Source organism: Neopsephotus bourkii, unplaced genomic scaffold (genome assembly GCF_033783945.1).
Source record: "Neopsephotus bourkii isolate Nb327-2 ecotype Australia unplaced genomic scaffold, CSIRO-AGI_Nbou_v1 NB_580, whole genome shotgun sequence".
NCBI classification, from domain to species: domain Eukaryota; kingdom Metazoa; phylum Chordata; class Aves; order Psittaciformes; family Psittacidae; genus Neopsephotus; species Neopsephotus bourkii.
Genome location: NW_026901081.1, coordinates 411,276 through 435,400, shown reverse-complemented (window position 1 = coordinate 435,400; position 24,125 = coordinate 411,276). Strand labels below are relative to the sequence as shown.

Here is a 24,125-nt window from a genome sequence, read left to right as displayed (position 1 = left end):
GTTCATAGAATCCCAGACTGGGTTGGGATGAAGGGACCTTAAAGCTCTCCCATTTCCAACCCTGTGTCCATCCTGGCCTTGAACACTGCCAGGGATGGGGCAACCACAGCAAGTTCTAAGGCTTTCCAGTAAAATCCTGATTTTAAGTCTTTCTTCACTACTTTCTGCTTGAAGAAAGTAACCTGTGAGCAGGGAGATACATTCACTTGTAAGTACTACATGTGGATCTGTCTGGTACTTCCTAGAAGAAATACAGATCAGCCTCCCTCCTAACAGCCCTTAAGTTGGGTCATTCGAACACACTGACATCCACAACATAAGGAAGACAATAAGACAGGCAGAGGAGAAGACTTTCTAGGATGGGAAAACCCTACTTTCTATGAGTAGAGCTCTGATTTCCCTTGGCCTATTGAAGCAGCAAGGCAAGGAGTGGATGAGCTCCTCATACAACCCTCCTAGCTGGGGAACCCAAATGTCACCACCTGCATGCAGAGGTACATTGCATATACATTGCAGTGTATTCATGGGGACAATGCACACATCTTTCAGACCAGTGGACCAGGAAAACTTGAGGCACTTTTCCCTCAACCCCTCTTGGTTTCGTTCAGCTGAAAGGACTCTGGCTTCGGTCTGAACTGGACCTACAACATCTCACCACCAACAATGAGAAAACCAACTGTGCGGGTGGAAGTATGACCCAAAATAGGTTTCCTATGGGATAATCTGATAAACCTCATGGTCCTCTAGCAAGGCAACAGCGTCCACCAGTGCTACTTGGCACCCAGCGTGCTCTTGGAGCGCAGCAGGTACCGCTCCACTCTGACTTTCCGCCTCTCCACTGTCCTGTTCTCGCTGTCAAAAAGCCTCTGGAGGTGCAGGGCCAACCTCCTGTCCTCCTCCTCTTGCTGGAGCTTCTGCTCCACGTCCCGCACGTCGGGCACCAAGCCCACCTCTCCCGCCGGGTGCCGCAGTCTCTTGACGGAGCCGTTGTGCTCCAAGTGCTTCGTTTTGCAGCGTCTCTTGCGGCCCCGGCGCAGGGCCTGGGGCTGCTCCCCAAGGAGGTTCTCCACCGAGCTGCAGGTGCTGTTCTGGACGTTGATCAACTCGCTGTTGTTCAGGTATTTCAGCTGCTTTTTCCCCGGTGCTTTCAGCGCCGTGCTGTCGGGAAGCGATGTGCTGACACCCAGCACTCTCCTCCCCAGCACTTTGGAGCCGAGGCTCAGACAGGATTTGTCCATGAAGGCGTTCACCTTTAGATCAGGGACCTCGGATGCTCGTGGGTTCAGGGAGGTGATGTTGGATCTCACGTCTGGATCAGCAGCGCTGTCATCTGTGGTTAAGGCTTGGGAATCTCTGCTCTTCTCATTCCCTCTCCCCAGCTTCGTTTCGCTGATGGAAGGGAAGAAATCCAGCTCGGGGTGAGGGTCTCCTGTGGTGTCGGGTGGAAGGTGATCATCCTGCACGTGTGGCTGCTCCTTATTGCAACTGCTGGAGTTGGTGATGTCAGGAGCTGTAGCATCGTCCCCATGCTCTGAAGCCAAGGACGTGAGGGTCGCTTTGGAGAGAGTCTTTTTGATCTGGCGCTCCTGAAAGATCTGCTCCCACTTCTTCAGGATTCTTGGACTGGCCTCGTAGGTCGTTGGCTTCTGCAGGCTCCTGTTCAGGTTCCTGGGGGTGGATTTGATGATGAGGGGGCTCAGGACCCGGCCATCAGGAAGCCTCTTTGGTGGAGTACACGGAGAGCAGACGATGGGCTTGAAGTGGTTGAGCTCCTCGGAGATGCTGTCGTTGCTCTCGGGGCTGATGGATCTCTCTGGCTTGTGCAGGGCTGAGAGGGATGAAACGGGGTTGAGAACCAGGCGCTTCTCTGCTGTCAGGTCCGGGGCTGAGAGGCAGCGGTTGTTCTGGGTGGATGACAGAACCCCAACCAGCGGCGTGGACGTGCTGCTGACCTGCAAAGCAAAGCACCACAGCTCAGACATTTGTCACTGAGGACAGCATGGACCACGTGGGGAGTGGCTGACACACCAGAGAGGTGGCCAATGCCAACCTCGTGGAGTTCAACAAGGCCAAGTGCAAGGACCTGCCTCTGGGCTGGGGCAATCCCAGGCTCAGCTATAGGTTGGGTGGAGCCTGAGGAGAAGGACTTGGGGTGCTGGGTGAGGAGAAGCTCCCCATGACCCGGCTTCAGTGAGCGCTTGAGCCCAGAACCCCCCCGTGTGCTGGGCTGCACCCCCAGAGCGTGAGCACTGTGTGCAGTTCTGGTGTCCCCACCACAAGAAGGACATGGAGCTGCTGGAGCAAGTCCAGAGGAGGCCACGAGGATGAGCAGGGGCTGGAGCAGCTCCTGTATGGAGCCAGGCTGAGAGAGCTGGGCTGGGGCAGCCTGGAGAAGAGAAGGCTCCTGAAGGGGAGACCTTAGAGCAGCTCCAGTGCCTAAAGGGGCTGCAGGAAAGCTGGAGAGGGGCTTGGAACAAGGGCCTGTAGGGCCAGGCCAAGGGGAATGGCTTGAACCTGCCCGAGGGGAGACTGAGCTGAGCTCTTAGGCAGAAGCTCTTCCCTGTGAGGGTGCTGAGGCGCTGGCACAGGGTGCCCAGAGAAGCTGTGGCTGCCCCATCCCTGGCAGTGCTCAAGGCCAGGTTGGACACAGGGGCTTGGAGCAAGCTGCTCCAGTGGAAGGGGTCCGTGCCCGTGGCAGGGGTTGGAGCTGGAGGAGCTTTAAGGTCCCTTCAACCCAAACCAGCCTGGGATTCTCTGACTCTATGATACACTTGAAGCTGTGCTGCCATTCAGCAGGACCTTGGCAGGCTGGAGAACCGGGAGGAGAGAAGCCTAATGAGGTTCAACAAGAGCAAGTGGAACTGGATGAACTTTAAGGTCCCTTCCAACCCAACCCAGCCTGTGATTCCATGCTTCTATCACATCCTAGCAAGCAGCCCTGGCAGAGTAGCACTGGAGCTGTTCCAGGCTGAGCACTCACAGCTCCCATGATTGAAGCTGCTGCTGGCTTCCACCAGGACCCCATGGGCCAGAGGCACGTTGGAAAGGAGGCAGAGAATAGCTCCAGAGACAGAGATTAGTGCAAGAGCAAGTGAAAGTGCAAGGATTTGCTTCTCCTATGAGGGCAAAGGGCTCAGTGGTGCTGCCAGGCATGGCACAAGGAACAGTGTTTGCAAAGGGCATCTCCAAGGAGTGGAAGGCACCCAGTGACTACTGCTGGAAGAGCCTCAAACCCCCCAGTTCAGATCTGCAGTGCTGCTTTGTGATCACTGCTCACTGTGAAGCACTGTGTGCACTGCAAAGCATCCCTCACCCTGCACAGGGGAACAGATAGGGTTGATTCACTTTGGCTGCTGGATGCAAGGGGAAACAAGACCAGGCCAGCTCTTCCCATAGGGTGGAAGTACAAAAGGAAGTATTCTAACACTAGAAAAGGAATGAGTTTTGCTCTGTTTCATAGAATCCCACACTGGTTTGGGTTGGAAGGGACCTTAAAGCTCCTCCAGCTCCAACCCCTGCCACGGGCAGGGACACCTTCCACTGGAGCAGCTTGCTCCAAGCCCCTGTGTCCAGCCTGGCCTTGAACACTGCCAGGGATGGAGGACTGCAAGTTTAAACCTTTAAACACCTTTGGAAAGAACAGGAGAGGAAAGGGAGGAAAAGGGGATTTTACTCCTAAACTTCTAAAAGATCTCTCTTTAATCAGCCAGCATTTACCCTTGAAAAGAAACTGAATGACAAAAGCATCGTGAGGACCCTTCCAACTTCCATATCCTCCAGTGCTGACAAACGACTCCATAAGCTGCTTTCCTGCTCAGTGATTTCTAACCTAGCAGGGTTTTATTGGGAGCTGCAAGGAAGTGATTGGCTCCCCAGTGACAACACAGCACCGGCAGCACCACCACCATGTTTCATATCTCCAGCTTCCTGGTGCTGTGTAACCTCAGATAAGAACAATGACACTTTATAAAGCCTTTGCTTGCAGACGCAGCCCCTACCTTTGTTTTGTTGGCTGGGGCTGATCTCTGCCTGCTCTTTGATCTCTCCTGAATGGTGTCGTTGCAGCTCCGACTCCTTTCCACCTTGGTGGTGAGGTTCCTAAAAAGCAGATGGGGAAAAACAGGAGATTGTTCATGACCTGAGGAAGAACCAGCCCTGGCACAGCTGCCTGTGGGGGAGGCATCAGCCTTGGCAGCCAGAGGTGCCTCCTACACCCTCAGGGAAAAGGGATGCAGGAATCTTGGATCAGCCTCAGAATCCTCGGCTGTGCTGAAGGGCTCCTCACTAAACACGCTGACACCTCCACCTACTTGTAGCTAATTGAGGTCGGAGCTAATGAGGATGCTATGGAAACCCTTGTGCTTCTCACGTGGAAACAGAGTTACTCAGCTGTTGCCACTGCACCATGCAGCAGCTTGCATTGGTAAGGGGCTTGGGGCTGCTGTTATCTTTTAACCTCTGTGCTGCAGAAGGAGCCAGAGCTCCCCACAAGAGCTGTGTACTTTAATGATTTATTAATGCGATGGTTTCAAACCTAAAGATGTTTTACTTCAGTGATTTAATGATGCCCGAGGGGAGCCTGAGCTGAGCTCTTAGGCAGAAGCTCTTCCCTGTGAGGGTGCTGAGGCGCTGGCACAGGGTGCCCAGAGAAGCTGTGGCTGCCCCATCCCTGGCAGTGCTCAAGGCCAGGTTGGACACAGGGGCTTGGAGCAAGCTGCTCCAGTGGAAGGGGTCCCTGCCCGTGGCAGGGGTTGGGACTGGAGGAGCTTTAAGGTCCCTTCCACCCAAACCATCCCATGATTTCTGTCATTTAAATCTACAATGATTTTTCTGCTCCATGGGATGAACATGAACAACTTTAACCCCCAGGGTTTTATAGCAGGTAGGAGGCAATCAGACTCACTCCATATTCTACCAGTTAGTCTGTTCTACAGTTCCAGAGACAGCATTACTTACTTTGGATTGGAATACCCATTTTAATTAAAGCATCTCAGGTACCTTTAGAACAACAGTCACAAAACATCTGTAATTCATCATCAATCAACTTGAGTTAAGCCTTAGCCTCTTACCCTGAAAGGAAAGCAAAGGAGTAGGCACTGGTCTTGGAAACAAAAGCTGATCGATGTGTCTGCCTGCCCTGGAATGGTTCTTCATTCTCTGAATCCGAGAGACGTTCAGGAAACTGGAGTCAACCAAGGAAGAGTTAACTGATATGTACAACAGAAAGAACCACTTGGAAAATACAGCTCTTGCAAAGATATCCAAGATGCCAAAAGCCTGATGACACCAACAGGAGGTAAACCGAGTGCAGCGTGTCAGCACATACGTGTGCTCATGCTGCTCTGGAGATAAACAGCTCAAAGGTTGGCCCCAAAAGCATAAATAATGCAAAATAAGCACATAGCACCTATGTACAGCTGTTACTGAAGGAAGTTCATTTATTGATCAAGGAACCATGAGATAATCCTACAACAAAGGTACTATAGGATGTTATCCAGTACCCACATCTCACCCCATCAGTCTTTTAAGTGTTAAGAGCATTTCCTGCTGAGTCTCACAACTGAAATGGGAAATAGGCAAACCTCAGCAGGAAGCATCTGCTGGACTACACTATTGTACACCTACACATAGAAGAGTCATGGAGGAATGTTTGTGGCAATATGTATCACAGTATCACAGTATGTTAGAGACTGGAAGGGACCTCAAAAGATCATCTAGTCCAATCCCCCTGCCGGAGCAGGAACACCTAGATAAGGTTATGTATATGTATATGCCTGAAGACTGAGGATACACAATGCAGAGTGGTTTCCTCCAGGTTTCTCTGCTGCCTTTGGAAGAGCTGCTCCTCCAGTCACAAGCACAGTGGGTAAAAGGGGGTATAAAGCTCTAGAAGAACATCTAGAGTCATAAGAAACCTAAGACAGTTCTCACTAACGTGTCTATAATCTATTAGCTCATAGTGTTCAGGGGCTATAAAGGTGTCAATACTGGAAAACTCCCAGTTTAAAGTAGCAGAACAGGAGAAACTCAGTTACTCCAGGTCTTCAAAAAACCTTAGTTCTTGATCCAGGACTAAGCCTTAGCAGCACTTCACCTACCAGCCAGGGTCTAATGCGGGTAGGAAGGGAAGCCCAAGCTTACTTACACACTCCTGGTTCACTTTAAGCACTAAAGATTCCTCTTTCTTCTGCTGCTCTTCCATTTTTCTTTTTCCTACATCCCCATCATCCAGAACGAACTTGTGAATCAGATCCTCAGAAGCTTTCTCCTCTTGTAGTTTTTCTTCTCTCAGCTGGAAAGAACAACAAAAGAGATGGAGAATTACAAAGGCTGGAAGTCTTATGGTTGCCAACAAGTGCTTTTGCAAGAGCTTGGTCACATCATTCACTTTTGTGTCTTTATTTCTCTGCTCCAGAGTGGAGTCAATGCCTCTCTCACAATATGAGAACGGGAGTTCTCCCAACGTGAAGATGAGTTTCTTTCTGCAACACCTTCATGGTCATGCACCCTACACAAGTATCATGGATATTATCTTCTTTGCCAAAGAGCAAAGGCACTGCTCTGCCATGGTATTTTCTGAAATGGAGACAAAAGCTTTTATCTACTTGCAGACAATCAGACAAGAACCTGTGCACAACATGCGAGTTGTGACAGTTCAATTTCAGTCTTCAAACGGCCTGTAACACAAGACACAATTTGGCAGACATAAAGACAGCATCACCTGCATTAAACTGGGACAGATACAGCAATTCATAGAATCCCAGACTGGTTTGGATCAAAGGGACCTTAAAGCTCATCCAACTTCCAACCCCTGCCACGAGCAGAGACAAGCTCCCCAGTTGCCAGGATTTAGAATCAGCAAGAACCCCCTTCTCCTCCTTCCCACCACCTTTTCCTGATGAACAGGCTCTGTGGTACATCCTTCAGCCAGCACCAGCCCATCATCCCTGGATAACATCACCCAGCTCCCTCCTCCCTCATTACCCAGCCATTCACCCAGCTTGTTTCTCATCTCTTCCTCGACTTCAGACTCACAGATGTGTATCTACACCAGGTCTTTCCTCCTTCCTCCACCCAAGGTGGTGTGTAAGTGTGAGACAACAAGCCTGACCTCTGATTGACTGATCTCCATCACGCTGATGAATCACAGTGATGGGGAAGCACACGGAAATCAAACACTTCTCTTGATTCCTCACATTTGAGTGTGGGCACCTCAGATGCTCTGTTATGTTCCCTACCTTTTCACACTGCCACCATTTCCCTCTTGCCTCGCAGGAGAGCAGTGCTGCAGGATCTGGGGCTCTCCAGTAAAGCTCAAGGCATCCACACTGATCCCACAGATCCTCATTCTCCCCAAAATATTCAGTATTTTAATTCCCTGATGAAGCAGGGGGAAAACCCCAAAGCATGGCCATGAGGCTGACAAAGAAAACAGCGTCCATGATGCATTACATGAAAAACACATTGTGATCTTCAGACAGACAAGGCCCCAAATCCTACTGACTCCAAACCCCCAGAGACAAGGAAGAGAGAAGTGGGAGAAGGTAGGAACCAGGCACAAAGCCACTCTTTGCCTGATGATGGGTGTCTGAAGATGCTTCCAAAGACTGGTTTGACTTCTCCTTTCCAGCTGGTTTAAGATGCATCTTTAAATTCCTGATCTATTAATAAGCTCGAGCAATAACTACAACCCGGTGTCTGACTAATATGGATTAGAGCCACATGATGCAGGTATGATGAATACTCTGCTATATGTCTCATGAACAGTATTTGTGCACCTTAAGGAGCCTTTTTTAAGTATCTGAAAGCCAAGTTCTTTAAGGAGCCTTTTTAAAGGCTGAAAAGCAACCTCACATTGAGTTTTACCTCCCAGCACTTATGTCCCTTCCATACTTCCCACCTGGAAGAAAACTATATGGAAACCTTTTCATTTTATCTGTCTTCTACAATAATACTTGATTCCCAAATCTAAAGCCACAAGCGTATGTAACAACATGAAGGAATATTCAAGGACTGGGGGCAATGGCACAGTTCATGTGGGGTTCAAGCACAAGCTGCGCCAAAGGTGAACAAAGCAACACCAGGATCTTAATCCTACTTAATGGGATACAACAGAGGAATTTAGGTGCAGAATTCTAAGGGTAAGATCTGCACTATTTAAACCAAAGTCATTTGAAGCAGCTCCATGTGAATTATCTCCCAGAGAATTTACTTACAAACAATAGGACACGAGGACTAGAAGCTGGAACAAACTCCTGGGAAGTATCTCCCCTGGGAGAAGTTATCCAAGGAGCATCTTTGGAATACTGGATGCAGGACCCCCAGCTGCTATCAGTGATCAGAAAATGCATTTTAAGCTGTCCATAGCCTTTCTGGCTACTGGAGCTGCAGGAAAAAAGCTGTACAAGCAATGAATCCTTTTTCCCCTTGAGAATTGCTCAAGAAATGCCCATTTCAGGGAACATCCCTCTTGATCCTAACATTAAGTCCCAAAAGCTTGGCAAACTCACGTTTGGTATCTTCTCTGCTCCATGAACTGTGCGGGTTTGCTTCCTCACTCCCTCAGCCTGCTCCATCTACCCATGCTGCTGGCAGCTGCATGTCAGCACATGCCTCAGGTAGGAGTTTCCCTCCTGATTACGTGTGATAACAGGCAATAAGCAGACTGCTTGTGGTGGAAAGACAGTTTAAGAGGGTGAGTTTGGGGTTTTAGGGTACAGGAATGAGATTCTCCTTAGGGAAAATACAAAATACAAGGGCACCAAGTGTGATGTATAGAAGAGGGGGACAGAAAATCTCACTGTCCTGGGCAGACAGCCAACACTTCATGTCATGCTGAAAGCCAGATGAGAAAATGACACTAGGAGATGATCCACTTCAAGTAAGAAAGTCTCCAGTGCATCAACACTGCTTTGTTTTCAGCTGCAAAAGGCTGGGAAGCAGGTCAAGAGTGAGGCTTTACAAAGCAACTCACATCTGGGAGATGTAAAAGCTTTGAATGCTCCTCTCCCCTCATCAGGAGGAGAGCCAGTGTGGGTTATCCCTGTGGAACAGGCAGGGAAGCTGAGACGAAACCTCTTGCCTTGACACACAGAGCCTGGTTATAGACAGGCCTTGATTCCCAAACCTGAGTTTTCTCCTCTTTCCTAATTCAGGAGTTCAGAGACACCAAGAAACTCTGACTAAGTGGCAGCAGGCACAATTCCACCTGGAATAAGGCAAAAGGTGCCACTGAGTCAGCAAAATTACCTTGTCCTTTCCTCTTAGGCGATGATTCAAAGCTCCTTCAGATGAGGTTCAGCAAAAAGGAGTTGAAGTTGCAAGGGAAAGAAACCTACATCCCATCAGCAGTGAGCAAAAGGGGAAGGCATCAGGATGAACAGGAATGAGACAAAGCCAGGCCTAAGAGGTCAGAAACATGTTAGAAGTGTTTCCTTTTGCCTGGTGGAGAAGCGAAAGGTGTTGGCACATGGTAGCTTCTAGCTGAAGTCAAATGATGGCTGCAGAAACCTCTTCAGCTGGAGCCTCATCATGCTCCAAATGTGCTCACTGAACCTTACAGGTAATATTGAAGTCAGTAATGGAGTGATGAGGATTAACAGGAGGTGGCAAAGCACCCACTTTTCCTGCACGGATGCAATGTTTTGTGGACCATTGGAGAGAAGATGGTTTAACCCTTCTGGAAGATCCAGGAATGTGTCAGGCTGGAAGCACCTGGAAGAGCTGCAGAGGTAAGATCCTGCACTCATGAACTCAGGAGGTTCTGGCTCCTCTGGCTTTGCAGCAGGATTAAAGACATCAAGCAACAAGTCTGGCAGGATCAATGATGAGTGAGCTCCAAGAGCACCATGGAAGGTCTCCCACTCGTTATTATGGAGAGATTTATGAAATCCCAACAAGGTTTACAGTTAATACCTATATAAAAAGCTTATTTTCTTCTTTAAGCCAAAGGTGCCCTGTGTCTGCTCATCCTAAAGGTTACAGTGAAAGAACATAGTGAATTACCCCCCTGCAGCCCTGATCCAGCTCTGGGGCAGCAGCACAAGAGGGACATGGAGCTGTTGGAGCGAGGCCAGAGGAGGCCATGGAGCTGCTGCGAGGGCTGGAGCAGCTCTGCTCTGGAGCCAGGCTGAGAGAGCTGGGCTGGGGCAGCCTGGAGAAGAGAAGGCTCCTGAAGGGGAGACCTGAGAGCAGCTCCAGTGCCTAAAGGGGCTGCAGGAAAGCTGGAGAGGGGCTTGGGACAAGGGGTAACGGCTTGGAAGGGGCTTGGAGCAACCTGCTCTAGTGGAAGGTGTCCCCATCCATGGCAGGGGGATGAAACAGGATAAGCTTTAAGCTTTAACCATTCTGTGATCTGATTCTATGGAATACAGTGATGGATGTTTACTAATAAACTTGATTTTTATGTGAATAAGATTTCTGTGCCCTTAAGCTTTACACTGCTGCCTAAACCAACTGTTTCTCAACAAAGCACCTCACCACAGCTAAAGACACCACAAGTCACCAGACTTTATGCACAGAACGTGCTGCCTACCTAGTGAATGTCACCTGGACCACAGAGGGGTTTGCATCGCTTAAGATCAGCTAATGGAAGGTCATAATCTGCCAAAGTTCTCCCAGTATCCTGAAGTGACATTGCCCATCAGCACCACTGATTCCGCACAAGCTTTTAACTGTCTTCCCACATATCACAGTCTGGTTTGGGAAAGGACCTTAAAGCTCCTCCAGCTCCAACCCCTGCCATGGGCAGGACCCCTTCCACTGGAGCAGCTTGCTCCAAGCCCCTGTGTCCAACCTGGCCTTGAGCACTGCCAGGGATGGGGCAGCCACAGCTTCTCTGGGCACCCTGTGCCAGTGCCTCAGCACCCTCACAGGGAAGAGCTTCTGCCTTATCTCCAACCTGACCTTCCCCTGTTTCAATCTGAACCCATCACCCCTTGTCCTATCAATACAGTCCCTGATGAAGATTCCCTCTCTGAAATCTGCATTTCCTAGACTAGTCATTTACATTAAATATCACCTAAGCATCATTTTCCTCCTCAGTGGACAAGGCTGTTTTCTAACTCCGTATCAGCTTCCCAGCCCTTTCTATGCTTGAGATCTTCAAGTGAAACCCCAAAGAAAACCCTCTGATGATGAAAAACTCCTTTTCCCCACCAGGTACCATGATCAGCGAGTGGCTGAACCCACCTTACAGCAACACCCTCACACAGATCAAGGACCTGACACAGTGACACCAGCATCGGGGCAGAGTCCACACTGCTTTGGCAGGATGCTGCACAGGTCCTGGCAGAGGAAGGGGTGAGAGAAGCAGGAGCTACAAGTGGAAATGGGAATGTTGGAGGGAGTTACAGGTGACTCTCACAAGAGAGGTTGCACTGGAATGCGTTATCTGCTCGGCTGCAGCAGAAATTGCTTTCACAGTGATGTTCCTCACGTAAAAGGCAGCCAGTTTCCATCAATGACAAGTTACTGGAGATGGTTTCAATGATTTAGGCTTTAAAAAGAATAATAAAAATCCCTTTTTAAATACAAAAAATATTTCCCCAGATTTTAACTCCAAAACAGCTGAAAACCTTTCCTTCCCTTCCCAGTTTTCTGTCTTGAAATGCCATTTCTTCTCTTGCAGAAAGTTCTAGCTTAGAATAGAGAGTTTCTGAGAAGGATGTTACTGCACGAGATGCCTCATGCTGCAAAAGCCTTTGTGGAACTGCATTCACAAACACAGATGCTCTATAAACCCTGCACAACCAAGCAGTCTCTTGAGGTCCACCATGGAAGGGACATTTCCATAGTTTGGAAGGCAGCCTGAGACAGCAAATCTGGCTTCTCCATCCTGGATAACAGCCAGTATGTTCCTGAACTGGCTGAACAGCATAAAGGGAATAAATGACCTTTGTACTGAGCAGGAATAGAATCACAGAACAGTTTGGGTTGGAAAGGAACTTAAGACCATCCATTCCCAACCCCTGCCATGGGCAGGGACCCCTTCCACTGGAGCAGCTTGCTCCAAGCCCCTGTGTCCAACCTGGCCTTGAGCACTGCTAGGGATGGGGCAGCCACAGCTTCTCTGGGCACCCTGTACCGGTGCCTCAGCATCCTCATAATGGAGAGCTTCTTCCTTACATCCAGCCTAAATGTCCCCTGTTTAAGTTTGAACCCATTCCCTTTTGTGCTATCACTACAGTCCTTAATGAAGAGTTGCTCTCTGGCATTCCTCTAAGTCCATAAGAAGCCCTTCAAGTTTCCTTGCAGGTAGGATGCCATTCCTGCAGGAAATCCCAAGTTATTCTGGAAGAAACCCCACAATTACCCAGCATACTGTACCTTCCTTAGCTGGCTTTCATATTCTTCTCGGAGCTCCCCCGGTTTGCTTAATTTAATGGGTGCTCTGAATATAAAGTCTGGAAAGAGAAAGGGAGACAAAAAGGAATCGGGTTTTAGCACACAGTGACTGGGAGTGTCCATCATTCCCAGAAGATAAGCTCTCCATGGCCTCCACAACCACATATCTTTATATATCTTTATGTTATGACCATGCTATCAGAGCTCAGTTTAACATAGGAACATCAGGAGGAGGATGGCAACGTAACACCACTTTGCACTGTCCTTTGGGATTCTCAACCGGTCCTGATAAGCAACCAGGGGAGTATTAGGAAGGTGTAAACACAGAGGTTAAGTAACAGCCCTAAGAGGTCACAGGGAATCCAAGGCCCAGAAATGAAACCGGGCTTAAAGCAGCTCCTCCAGCCAGACACCCATGGAACACAGGCTGACAGCAGCAGCACAACACCCTGAATTGACACCCATGTTCTTCTCTCGTTTAAATTAACTCATTGAAAACATTCTATAGACTCACAGAATCCTGGAATGGTTTGGGTTGGAAAGGACCTTAACATCATCCAGTTCCAACCCCCTGCTATGGGCAGGGACACAGTGTTTTCACTCCCCCTTCACAGCCATTTGGGTGCTGTCCCAGAGCAAGCACAGCTTTTATTCCGCTCTGGCTTGCTCCTGAGGTCAGTGATGTGAAGGCAATAGGCTGCTCCATCCGGCAGGAATTCCCCATCCTGCTCCTGCTTCCTCCCTTCCCCCTCGGGAACTGAGGAAGCAAAAGCATCCTGGCACAGGGTTATAGTTTAACCTCCATCCCTGGAGTCTGTTACTCCCCAAATGACTCCCTTCTTTATGTCAGCCTCAAAGCTGCTGTGCAGGACAAGCCTGGGCAAGTTGCACTGCAGTCAGAGGAACCTGGAGGGGAAAGGGAACAACTAAAACAGAATCCCAGAATGGTTGGGGATGAAGGGACCTTAAAGCTCCTCCAGCCCCAATCCCTGCCACGGGCAGGGACCCCTTCCATAGAGCAGCTTGCTCCAAGCCCCTGTGTCCAACCTGGCCTTGAGCACTGCCAGGGATGGGGCAGCCACAGCTTCTCTGGGCACCCTGTGCCAGCGCCTCAGCACCCTCACAGGGAAGAGCTTCTGCCTAAGAGCTCAGCTCAGTCTCCCCTCGGGCAGGTTCAAGCCATTCCCCTTGGCCTGGCCCTACAGGCCCTTGTCCCAAGCCCCTCTCCAGCTTTCCTGCAGCCCCTTTAGGCACTGGAGCTGCTCTAAGGTCTCCCCTTCAGGAGCCTTCTCTTCTCCAGGCTGCCCCAGCCCAGCTCTCTCAGCCTGGCTCTATAGACAACCACTGAACAACCATCCTGACTCAGCCCATATCAGTACTCCAGACAGGGTGCATCATCCCAATATACTATGAATGCAAGCAAGGAGGAAACACCAGTGGTATTTCCTTTTCCCAGCTCTGTAAATTACAGGGCATAAACCAACAGCTCTGCCCCATGTTTTATTTGGGAAGTGTTTAACTCCTCAATAACACTGGTCCAGAATGAAAGGTGGGATAAGTAAATCAAACCCCAACCAGAGAATGCCCCATGGGCATCCTCTGCGCTGCTGTGAGGGCTGGAGCAGCTCTGCTCTGGAGCCAGGCTGAGAGAGCTGGGCTGGGGCAGCCTGGAGAAGAGAAGGCTCCTGAAGGGGAGACCTGAGAGCAGCTCCAGTGCCTAAAGGGGCTGCAGGAAAGCTGGAGAGGGGCTTGGGACAAGGGCCTGTAGGGACAGGCCAAGGGGAATGGCTTGAACCAGATGCCCCCATGGGCATCCTCTGGTTCATGACCACATTTATACAGTCTGTTCCAACCTAGCTGATTCTGTGATCTGCCTCCTCCTTGGGACAGGGACAGGCCAAGCCCTGGTGCTGAACATGCCCAAACATGCCCTTTAAAGACTGACTAAACCCTCCTTGCACCTCCTGCTTTCCACAGGTTTGGTTTTAAGGTTCCTAGAGGAAAGCCCCCCAACTTCAGTCCCTCCTCACCACTGTGAATGCAAACTTCCTGCTCAAGGAATTACGGAGAGAGAATGCTGCCAAGGCCAGAGCTGCACAAATCACAGCGTATTGCTTTCATACTTTAAAAGGGGAAAACCCACTCTTGTAATCAAATATGAGCCATATAGATGATAAGGCTTTGTTCTAAGGAGCTGCCATTCCCTCTCCCTCACACGCCTGCATGAGCTAAGCTTGTTTTTGAAGGAAAACATCCCAAATATCCCCACATGTGCCATAGAAATCCCGAGCGGTGGCGATGCTGGGGAGGCCAGGCTGCATTCCTCCCTCCTGCTGGAAACCTGCCACCAGCTTCTCCCAGGCTGTTTGCCTTGTGTCCTTGAGCCATTCCCAGTTCTTGGGGGATTTTATCAAGCTGAATGTCCAGGGAGGCAGTGCCAAGGGCAGCAGCAATGTGTAACGTGCCTGCAAGCAACTTCACTTACTTCTGTTTAAGGCTTGTCTCAGACCTTATCTCCACGCCTAAAAAGGTGTTATTTCTTCCCTCCAGGGTAATAAAAGCATCTTTGACTAACCCTAGGGAAACATGCAGTGGTAAAGAAGCCACATCAACTGTTTCATTGCTTACACAGGTTCAGCAAGCCAGAAGAGATGTTAAATAATGGAACCATGAAGCTGTGCTGGTTTAGGTAATGTGGTCCAATACCAGGCACAGAGAAGCTGGGGTTGCCCCATCCCTGGCAGTGCTCTAGGCCAGGTTGGACACAGGGGCTTGGAGCAAGCTGCTCCAGTGGAAGGGGTCCCTGCCTATGGCAGTGGGTTGGGACTGGAGGAGCTTTAAGTGCCCTTCAATCCAAACCAGTCTGTGGCTCCGTAACATTTACAACACCCCATTATGGTTTCTCGGGTAGGGCAATGCTGCACAGTGGCTGTCCCCAGCCAAGGATGCTTCTATCAGCAAATGGAACCAGACTGGGTGGTTCCAGGGCATCTGATGCATTGCAGAGCATTCAGATGCTCTGATGATCAGAGCATCACACACATTCCTCCCTGCTCTAATTCTGGATGTTCAGTTCCAGGACAAGTCAGCTCAGCTGTTTCAATGTGTGCTATAGCTGAGGAGAACAATAAAATGGGTAAGAAGAGGGAACAAAAAGCCTTTTACTTGATTTGGACCAAAACTCCAGCTTATTCTTCCTCTTGAGTTATCTGAATGGTTTCTGAATGACACTGACTTTGAAGGGCTGTTGGAAGCCTGGCATGAGATGCTCCTGAACACAGTGATAACTGAGTCACAGCAGCAGGATCAGACCTGGCCTCCTGCTCCTTTGTGCTGGCAGGCAAGAGTTTCATCCCATTGTGTTCAATCTGGGCAAAAAACAACGGATTTCTGCACTATTTGAGAAGACAAAAGAGTTTCTGATTACTTAAGGCTGGTTCTCTTTACAAGAGGCATTTGACTCGTAGCTTCAAGCCCCCGAATGACTCCATCCTTTCAACATTACACAGAATTGTGTTACACACTGTGTGTACATTACACACTGTCACCATTACTCCTCACCCCTGACCAGCAGATTTTATACTGGCAAAAGCTTCAGGAACATCCATCTGGTGAATTCAGCAACATGGGATGAATAACGAAGTTGAACTCGATTCAGAAACCCTTTGGTTCCCTGTCTGTTGTTCAGAGGCTCCTAGGCTTTGCCAAACCAATGCCATGGGGCAAGCCAAAGCCCTGCCACACGCAGCAGTGAATCCTCATGCATGATCCATGGAATCTTGCAGCAAACTTTGCAGCTTCCTTGTCCCCTTTATTCCTGACTGGGATAATCAAAACCTTGAGGTTTTCACTTAACTCCCAGCAGTTGGTGTTTATACTTGAAGATGAGATCTTGAGGTTTTCAAAGCACAAAACAAGGAGTCAGAAGCTTTCAGTCTATGGAGAGGTTTGGAAACAGTTTTCCAACCAGTTTCTCTAGCAGCTTTAGAAGAGCATTAAATTACATGAAGATGTGGCAATGGTGCGTTGGGGCATGTTTGGAAACAAGGATAATTCAGCCATAAATCATAAGTGGAAGAATCAATAATGTAGAAGCTGCAGGAAGACTCTGAGCTGTCACATCCTGGTAGGAGAGCACATAGGGATGCCAGACCCCTTCCCCTGCCCTGCTGTGGGCATCTGTGGTGCAGCAAACAGGAGACGAGATCCAAGCCAAGCTAGGACTGATCTACTGAAAACATAAATGTAACCCTCCAAAAAGTTTTGGTTTTTCATCCCAAAACAGCTCTCATAATGTAACAGGCTCCAGACCACTTCTCATGCAGAGACAAATGGGACAAAAATAGACTGAGTCGAGTTTTGAGCCTGGAGTTCCTGCTGAAGCAGAAGATGACACTAAAAAATGTTAATGTGGTAGATAGCTATCAACATGCTGTCATTTCTCCCCCACGTGCTTCAGCCTAAATAGACCAGTACCAGTGATTGCAGTGATCTCCCCAAGACAAGTCTTCCCAACAGATTTTCACAGAATCATGGAATGGGTTGGGTTGGAATGGAACTTAAATGTTCCTCCATTCCCAACCCCCTGCCATGGGCAGGGACCCCTTCCACTGGAGCAGCTTGCTCCAAGCCCCTGTGTCCAACCTGGCCTTGAGCACTGCCAGGGATGGGGCAGCCACAGCTTCTCTGGGCACCCTGTGCCAGCGCCTCAGCACCCTCACAGGGAAGAGCTTCTGCCTAAGAGCTCAGCTCAGTCTCCCCTCGGGCAGGTTCAAGCCATTCCCCTTGGCCTGGCCCTACATGCCCTTGTCCCAAGCCCCTCTCCAGCTTTCCTGCAGCCCCTTTAGGCACTGGAGCTGCTCTAAGGTCTCCCCTTCAGGAGCCTTCTCTTCTCCAGGCTGCCCCAGCCCAGCTCTCTCAGCCTGGCTCCAGAGCAGAGCTGCTCCAGCCCTCGCAGCAGCTCCATGGCCTCCTCTGGGCTCGCTCCAACAACTCCAGGTCCCTCTTGTGCTGCTGCCCCAGAGCTGGATCAGGACTGCAGGGGGGGTCTCAACAGAGCACAGCAGAGGGGGAGAATTACCTCATTTTGCTTTATTTATATTCCAAATAGAGCATCCCAGCTCCCCAGCAGTGATGCTGGGCACAGAAATCATCGCTTTCCCTGCACCTCTGGCTCCACCTCTTCATTTTCAAAAGTTTGCCTTGGAGAGCTGTTACAAAGGCACAAAGAGCCACCAGAAAGGGGATGTATTAAAAGCAAGACAGAGAACAAAGAAATCCATCAGTTAATGGGAAGGGGCAGAGAAATAATTGCACAGCAAAAGCCTGAGTGTTCACAAGAGCAATGTTTCAGTGTTCACCAAAAATTACCTGTGATCAGGTACTCTGAGAACAAGAGGCAAATAAAGATGCTCAGAAATGGAAAAAGGAAGGTATTTTAGAAGAACCCACTTGAATCCTGCTTCTCATCCATCGGGCTGATCTGTCCTGCCTGGTTTCTATGGACAGCTAACAGTGAACATCAACCTGTGGGTTTCACAAGATGCACATACATTAAATAGATGTTATGATAGACAGTGGTATAAATAGATAAAAGGTCATTAAAGCCAGCAGGGATGTACCAAGTTCATGAATACAATAGATTGTAAATGGAAAGACCTCTCCAGGAATGTGTCCAAGAACTGGTTGATGCCTCTGCCCCGTGTCTAAGCACCAGTCACAGCAAATATGAGAGTTGTTTGGGCCATATTGGGTCTAAATCCACAAGATGTGTGCTCTTATGGGCAGTAACTCCTGGGAAGAGGCTTTGAATAAGGCAATATGGAAGATGGAGATGCTGTCTGCAGGTGCAAGAGGGAGACACAGAAAGGTGGCTTCAGAAAGATGGTGAAATCCCCCCTTGGTAAGTTCTGAACTGTTGTGGTCATCTTTGAAGCTTCCTGGAGCAAAGGAGTTTTCCTTAAGGTCATGGAGAAGTAGGGGAATGAGAGGAAAGCAGCTCCTTGAAACAGTAGGCTTAGTTTCAGTATGTGCATGGGTACTACAACCAGCGTTAGTCCATTAGCAAGTATCTAGAAGGTAACAGGCAAAGCACAAACACCAGTTCTGTAAGAACAACTCGAATGGATTCAATCCAATCTCCTTTGATGGAGAAATTAGGGGATGGGGGGGGAAACAAGTAACGATGTGAGTTCAGCTCCTGGGGCTTTGAAGGTGTTTTACCCACTGTAGAGACCAAGATATCCATATTAGAGAAAGTTAATGCCCAGCAGGATGTGCTGTGTTAGGGGTCACCCATGTACCTGTGAGAAGCCCATGCAGAAACTGCTCTGCACTGTCCAAAACCTGCTCAGGAGAGAAAAGTGTAAGGAAATAAAGCAAGAAAATATGAGAGTAGGAACCCCTATAAAGGAATCAGTGCCAAGGCCAGGCTGGATGGGGTCCAAGGCCAGGTTGGACACAGGGGCTTGGAGCAAGCTGCTCTAGTGGAAGGTGTCCCTGCCCATGGCAGGGGGTTGGAACTGGATGAGCTTTAAGGTCCCTTCCAACTCAAACCAGTGTGGGATTCCATGAACTCAAAATCCTGCCCTTCTGCCTGTGTGGAGAAGGAACAGAGCTGCCTGGGGAGGCAGAGTGTGGTATGAAGGCACTGGAGGGAAGAAGCTCAGAGTCCCAGCTGGAGAAGCAGTAAGGAGCAATAGGTTAACCCCATGAGGACAGGTTACGAGATGCTCGATATGGTTTAGCACCAACACCTTTGGGCCCATGGAGACCACTCGAGCTCAGGGGCACTGCACTGCACAACCACAGAAGCTGGAATGTTCTCCTGGTGCTCTCAGAGCCACGCATGCAGCCCTGCAGAGCTGCCAGCTTGGGACTGCAGGACTGGTCTTAGATGGAGCTGAAATACCAGCACACAGGCTCATTTCATGAGGTTTCCTTGCATGCTGATTCCCACCTCACTCTCTAGCTCCCATATCATAGATCATATAGTTAGGGTTGAAAAGGACCGGATATATCCCTGTTTTCCAAGGTAACCCCCTCCTCAGCATCCTGAATAACAGTAAGCAAAAACATACTGTGCCTTTTCCATTTGGTAACACATAAAAGAACCCATTCTTGGAAGCAGTGAGAAACAAACTGCTAGTTAGGCATAACCACCATTCAAATGGATGCACAACTAGCTGGAGAATGACCTTCCAAGAGTTTATGACCCAGTGCTATGCCAGGACAGCCTCTCAGAGTGGCCACTGGGGCTAGTTCTGGGTCTGGGCCTAATCTCTCTCTTCATTAAGGGCTTGAATGGTAGAGGAGAAATACTTTAAGTACTGTGGATGAGTGGAGAGAGGATGAAAAAGGACTCTGATAGTCTCATGGCATGGTTCTTACTGCTCCTGAAGAAGCATCCCTACCTTATTTCCTTCCCATCAAACAGCTCTACACCAAGAATGCTGCAGCAAGGAGCTAAAAAAGAGGCAGGGATGGCTTTAATCAGACTGATGTAGGAAGTAAATCCCTGCTTTTCACACAGCAGGGAAAGGCTTCCTTGGGATTGCCGCTTCTAACCTCATAGCGCTGTGGTCCGGAGGCAAAGAGAACTGGTGACAGGGCAACAGGAATGAGAGGAAATGAAGGAATCCCCAGGAAATGCTCAGTAACTGGGACTGGTTTGGGCCAGTGGGGGAAGAGGGAAACCACAGCCAAAAAAAGCCTCGGAGGAAGGAGGGGGAGGCTGTGTTCAACCCCATCCCTCTCCCAAGAGCATCAGTTATAACTGTGCATCATGACCAGGCAGAAGAGAGACAAAAGGAATCAACTGCCTTTTGATAGAGAAGATTCTGATTAGATATTAAGCAAAATTTTCCAAGGATTCAGAGGCTGGAACAAAGGTGGATGTGGGATCCCCCTCTGCTGTCTGTATGAATGGATTTGGATGCCTATGAGGAATGGTTGAGGTCCACTTGATCCTAACTCAGTGTAAGGGAGCCCTGGTCCTTTCCAAAACACGTGGGGGTCTATTCCATAAACCAGTTTTATTCCATTCCTCCCAGAGCACTTTCCTGTTAGGAGTTTAAACTTCATGATCAACGTAACAAGCCTTTGCCTTGGAAAACTGGATTTGTTTCCCAGTTTATAGGGGAAATGTTTGTTCTTCAGCAATCTTCCAGCCTCCCTGAAGTCAGCTATAATCTGGGATGGCAATGGCAGGATTGATAGGCAGAAATCTATCAGTGTGGTGAGGATTTCATACTGAAGGTAGGCCTTGTGCCTGCTGAGAAGATACAGACCTCATCTGCTTGTCCTTTTGCTCAAGGTCCTCTTCTTTAGCCCTGATTCACAAGGAACTACATCTGCCTTGGGAGAAACGTGCATGTACTCATTTCCTTCCAAATCAGGCTGAGCACCTTGCTGTGAACATATTCTGTTCCTTCTTCTTGGCTAGCTGGTCTCCACGCCTCCATCTGCTGCACTTATCTGCCTTCCAAGACTTCCACCAGGCAGCTCTTTGAATATCAGAAACCTTTCTTAGCAAAGCAATACATCCTGAACTCAAGATCTGGTTTTACACCAGCACATAAGGTGCCTTTCCACATGCTGTATGGTATAGAGATGCCCATGGAGCAAGCAGAGAGGCCACCTACTCCCTTACAGAGCAGCAGTGGTGCCCAGTGACAGGACAGGAAGCAACAGGCACAAACTGCAATACAAGGAGTTCCATTTAGCAGCAGAAACCACTTTTTAACTGTCAGGGTGGTCAAACCCCAGTACAGGCTGCCCAAGGAGGAGATAAGAGTCTCCAACCTTGATATAAGACAATCAAAACCCATATGGACACACTCCTGGGTAACCTGCTCCTGGTGACCCTGCTTTGAGCAGAGGTTGGGTCAACAGAGATCCCTGCCAACCTCAACCATGGGGAGACTCAGTAACATCAAGATCTGATATCAATCCCTAACATCAAGTCAAACCACATCCACTGCTCACTCTCTACATGTAGTAGGTCCTACCATTTGTAACACATCAACTACCTTTGATTTACACACTACTGGCCCAATTTACATCATAAGTGGCCAGTTACCTTTACAGCTTTTAGCCCGACACAGACACTTGGTGCCACTTAAGGACAAGGTTGAGCCTAAGCTAGAAATGCATCAGAACTGCTGTTGGAGCTCCTTTTATCTCACTTCATCAGCTATGAACCCAATGGCTCCATAGCCTGAAGTGTCATTTTATGGTGGCAAGGTCTATGGCATGAAACGTGGAGTACAGCATGAGTAGGGGTTACTCCAGGCCAGTTTAGAGCCTATGACACCCAAGGTGTACAAGGTGACACATGGGGTAATGGCTTAAAACTTAAAGAGGGGATGTTTAGATTGGAGATAAGGCAGAAGCTCTTTCCTGTGAGGGTGCTGAGGCACTGGAATGGGTGCCCAAGGAAGTTGTGGCTGCTCCATCCCTGGCAGTGTTCAAGGCCAGGTTGGACAGAGCCTTGGGTGCCATGGTTTAGTGTGAGGTGTCCCTGCCCAGCAGGGGGGTTGGAACTGGGTGATCTTAAGGTCCTTTCCAACCCTAACTATTCTATGGTTCTATGGCTCCATGATTCTCAGCACTAAGACCCTCCACGATGCTCTCCAAGACATCCCATAGTGTTAGGAAGTCCAGGTAGGCAGAAAATGACAACCAGCACAACAACCATGTGCCTTGCTGCATGGACTCCCAGCCTGGTTTGGGCTGGAAGGGAGCCTAAAGCTCCTCCAGCTCCAACCCCTGCCACGGGCAGGGACCCCTTCCACTGGAGCAGCTTGCTCCAAGCCCCTGTGTCCAACCTGGCCTTGAGCACTGCCAGGGATGGGGCAGCCACAGCTCCTCTGGGCACCCTGTGCCAGCGCCTCAGCACCCCAAGATGTGCAAAATATTCCCATGTCAGACAATCCATTCAAGCAGAGAATTAAAACTATTCCCTCATAACAACCAAGGCACTGCACAAGCCTCCCTGTGCCACTGCTGGATATCCCCCCCTGCGAGCTCAGACCAAGCTGGGAATACTTAAGCATGCCTGACACCACTGCCCCGGAGCAGAGATGGACTCAAGGAGTTCCTATGGTCCCTCCTCTGGCTGGGCCAGGAAGGAGGAACCGCTCCCAAGGAGGAACTAGATACTCCCAAAGAGGAACTGCTCCCAGCCTCCTGGCTCAGCTCCCTCCGTTCCTTGGTTCAGCAAACCCTCCCAGTTCCCCTCCAGGTGAACGGGCTTAGCTCAAAGCACCGCTTGAAGCCCTTGAGGCTCAGCCTGCTCATTCTGCCCGCAGGAAACGAGAGGGTGCAGACACAAGCATGACCAAGGAGACCGGTAACACGCTGGAAACCGCCCGCTATGGGCATGGCAGAAGGATGTTTATCCATCGGCTGCTCCACAGGGCTCCCACCAGCGCTGCTACCGCGAAGCACTCGGGCAGGCGCCTCGCCAAGCAACACGATCCCTGCGTGCAGGGAGGTTGGACAGCAGCAAGGGGGGAATCTTCCGCAGCGCCTTGGCTCCCATGGGGAGAGAGCAACGCCTCGGGCTGGAAGGAGGGGAGTTCCTCCCAAAGGAAGCACACGGAGCGGAGGAGGAGGGCTGAGAGCCTGAACTGCGAACCCATGGGATCGCTGTGTCAACAAGGGACCGGGGCTTCCCACTGCGAAGGAGCCTTCCTCTAACACAAACCCACCCCATCTGCAGCCCTTCCAATGGGCAGCACCCTCGCAAGCACTCCCTTTTCGGTCCATGCTGTTACACAAATAACCATCAATGTGCCACTGCTGGGCTCAAGCAGCCGCTTGGAGAGACCAAACCATCCCCACGGATGAGCACGGGGTGAGATGCTGCCAGCACCCTGCTCCCACCCACTCTTCACACCTCCCATCCCACCATGCCCACGGTGCTCTATGAGGGGGTCACCCTCCTGCTCCCCACCACTGCCGGGGTGCAGAGCACGACGGGGGCATGGAGATGTTGATGTGGGGGAACACGGCCCCCCCCAGCCCAGGCTGCCCCTCAGGGCCCATCTCCCACCATGGCACAGGAGGGCGCGCTCAAACCCTCTCCCCCCCATAATCACCACCGCAGGACGGGGCTGAGCCCCACAAACTCCCTGCGCCCTCCCGCCCCGTCGGGGCTGAACACGCACCTTGCTCCTGCCGCTGCTCCCCGCCTCCTCCTCCTCCTCCTCCGGCAGCCGTCGTGGCGGCGGGCTCGGCGCGGGCCCATGTGGAGAGGCGGCTGCGGCAGAGCGGGCAGCACAGGCCCGGGCCCTGCAGGCAGCGCTGGAAGCAAGCGAGGCACAACGAGTGGCGGCAGGGCGGCGTCACCGCCTCCACCAGCGCCTGCCGGCACCCCGGGCACTCCGACACCGCCAGCAACACCTCCTCCTTCTCCTTCTCCTCCTCTTCTTCCTCCGACACCACCCCGGGCCGGGCCCGCCGCCGCCGGCCCCGCCGCGCCGTTACCGCGGCCCGTCCGCCGGGCGCCGCCGCCGCCGCCATCTTCTCACTCTTGGAAGGGACAGAGCGCTGGGGGGGGGCGAGGCCACGCCCACCGCACATAATTCATGAGGGGACGCGCCCCCTGCTTTAAAGTCAGGAGAGCCCCGAGCGCAGCACGGCTCCCGCGCCACGTTGACCACGCCCATCTAGTTAATATTCATGAGGTATCCTATATAAGGACGAGCCCCCTCTTCACTCCTGCAGCACGGGTTGTAGGGGAGGTTGGTGCTTACTGCAGAGCGATGCTCACGGCT

At 50.5% G+C, this 24,125-nt stretch overlaps 1 protein-coding gene across 1 annotated transcript; it reads right to left on the bottom strand.

The window, feature by feature from the left end:
• Window positions 1-443: 443 nt before the first annotated feature.
• Window positions 444-23,875, bottom strand: RNF169 (ring finger protein 169). The gene is made up of 6 exons (XM_061351331.1): window positions 23,517-23,875; window positions 12,328-12,404; window positions 6,146-6,292; window positions 5,070-5,182; window positions 3,990-4,098; window positions 444-1,952 (listed from the first exon to the last, which is right to left on the bottom strand). Exons 1-6 carry the CDS (start codon window positions 23,869-23,871, stop codon window positions 771-773), a joined length of 1,983 nt encoding a protein of 660 aa, XP_061207315.1. The 5' UTR covers window positions 23,872-23,875; the 3' UTR covers window positions 444-770.
• Window positions 23,876-24,125: the final 250 nt, after the last annotated feature.

What these genes read in the sequence shown, in the direction of transcription:
- RNF169 (XM_061351331.1), bottom strand. Translation starts at nt 23,871, where the DNA reads ATGGCGGCGGCGGCGGCGCCCGGCGGACGGGCCGCGGTAACGGCGCGG. An exon ending in GGAGCAGCGGCAGGAGCAAG is followed by an intron (nt 12,405 to 23,516) that starts GTGCGTGTTCAG and finishes TTCTCTTTCCAG; the next exon opens with ACTTTATATTCAGAGCACCC. An exon ending in ATGAAAGCCAGCTAAGGAAG is followed by an intron (nt 6,293 to 12,327) that starts GTACAGTATGCT and finishes TGTTCTTTCCAG; the next exon opens with CTGAGAGAAGAAAAACTACA.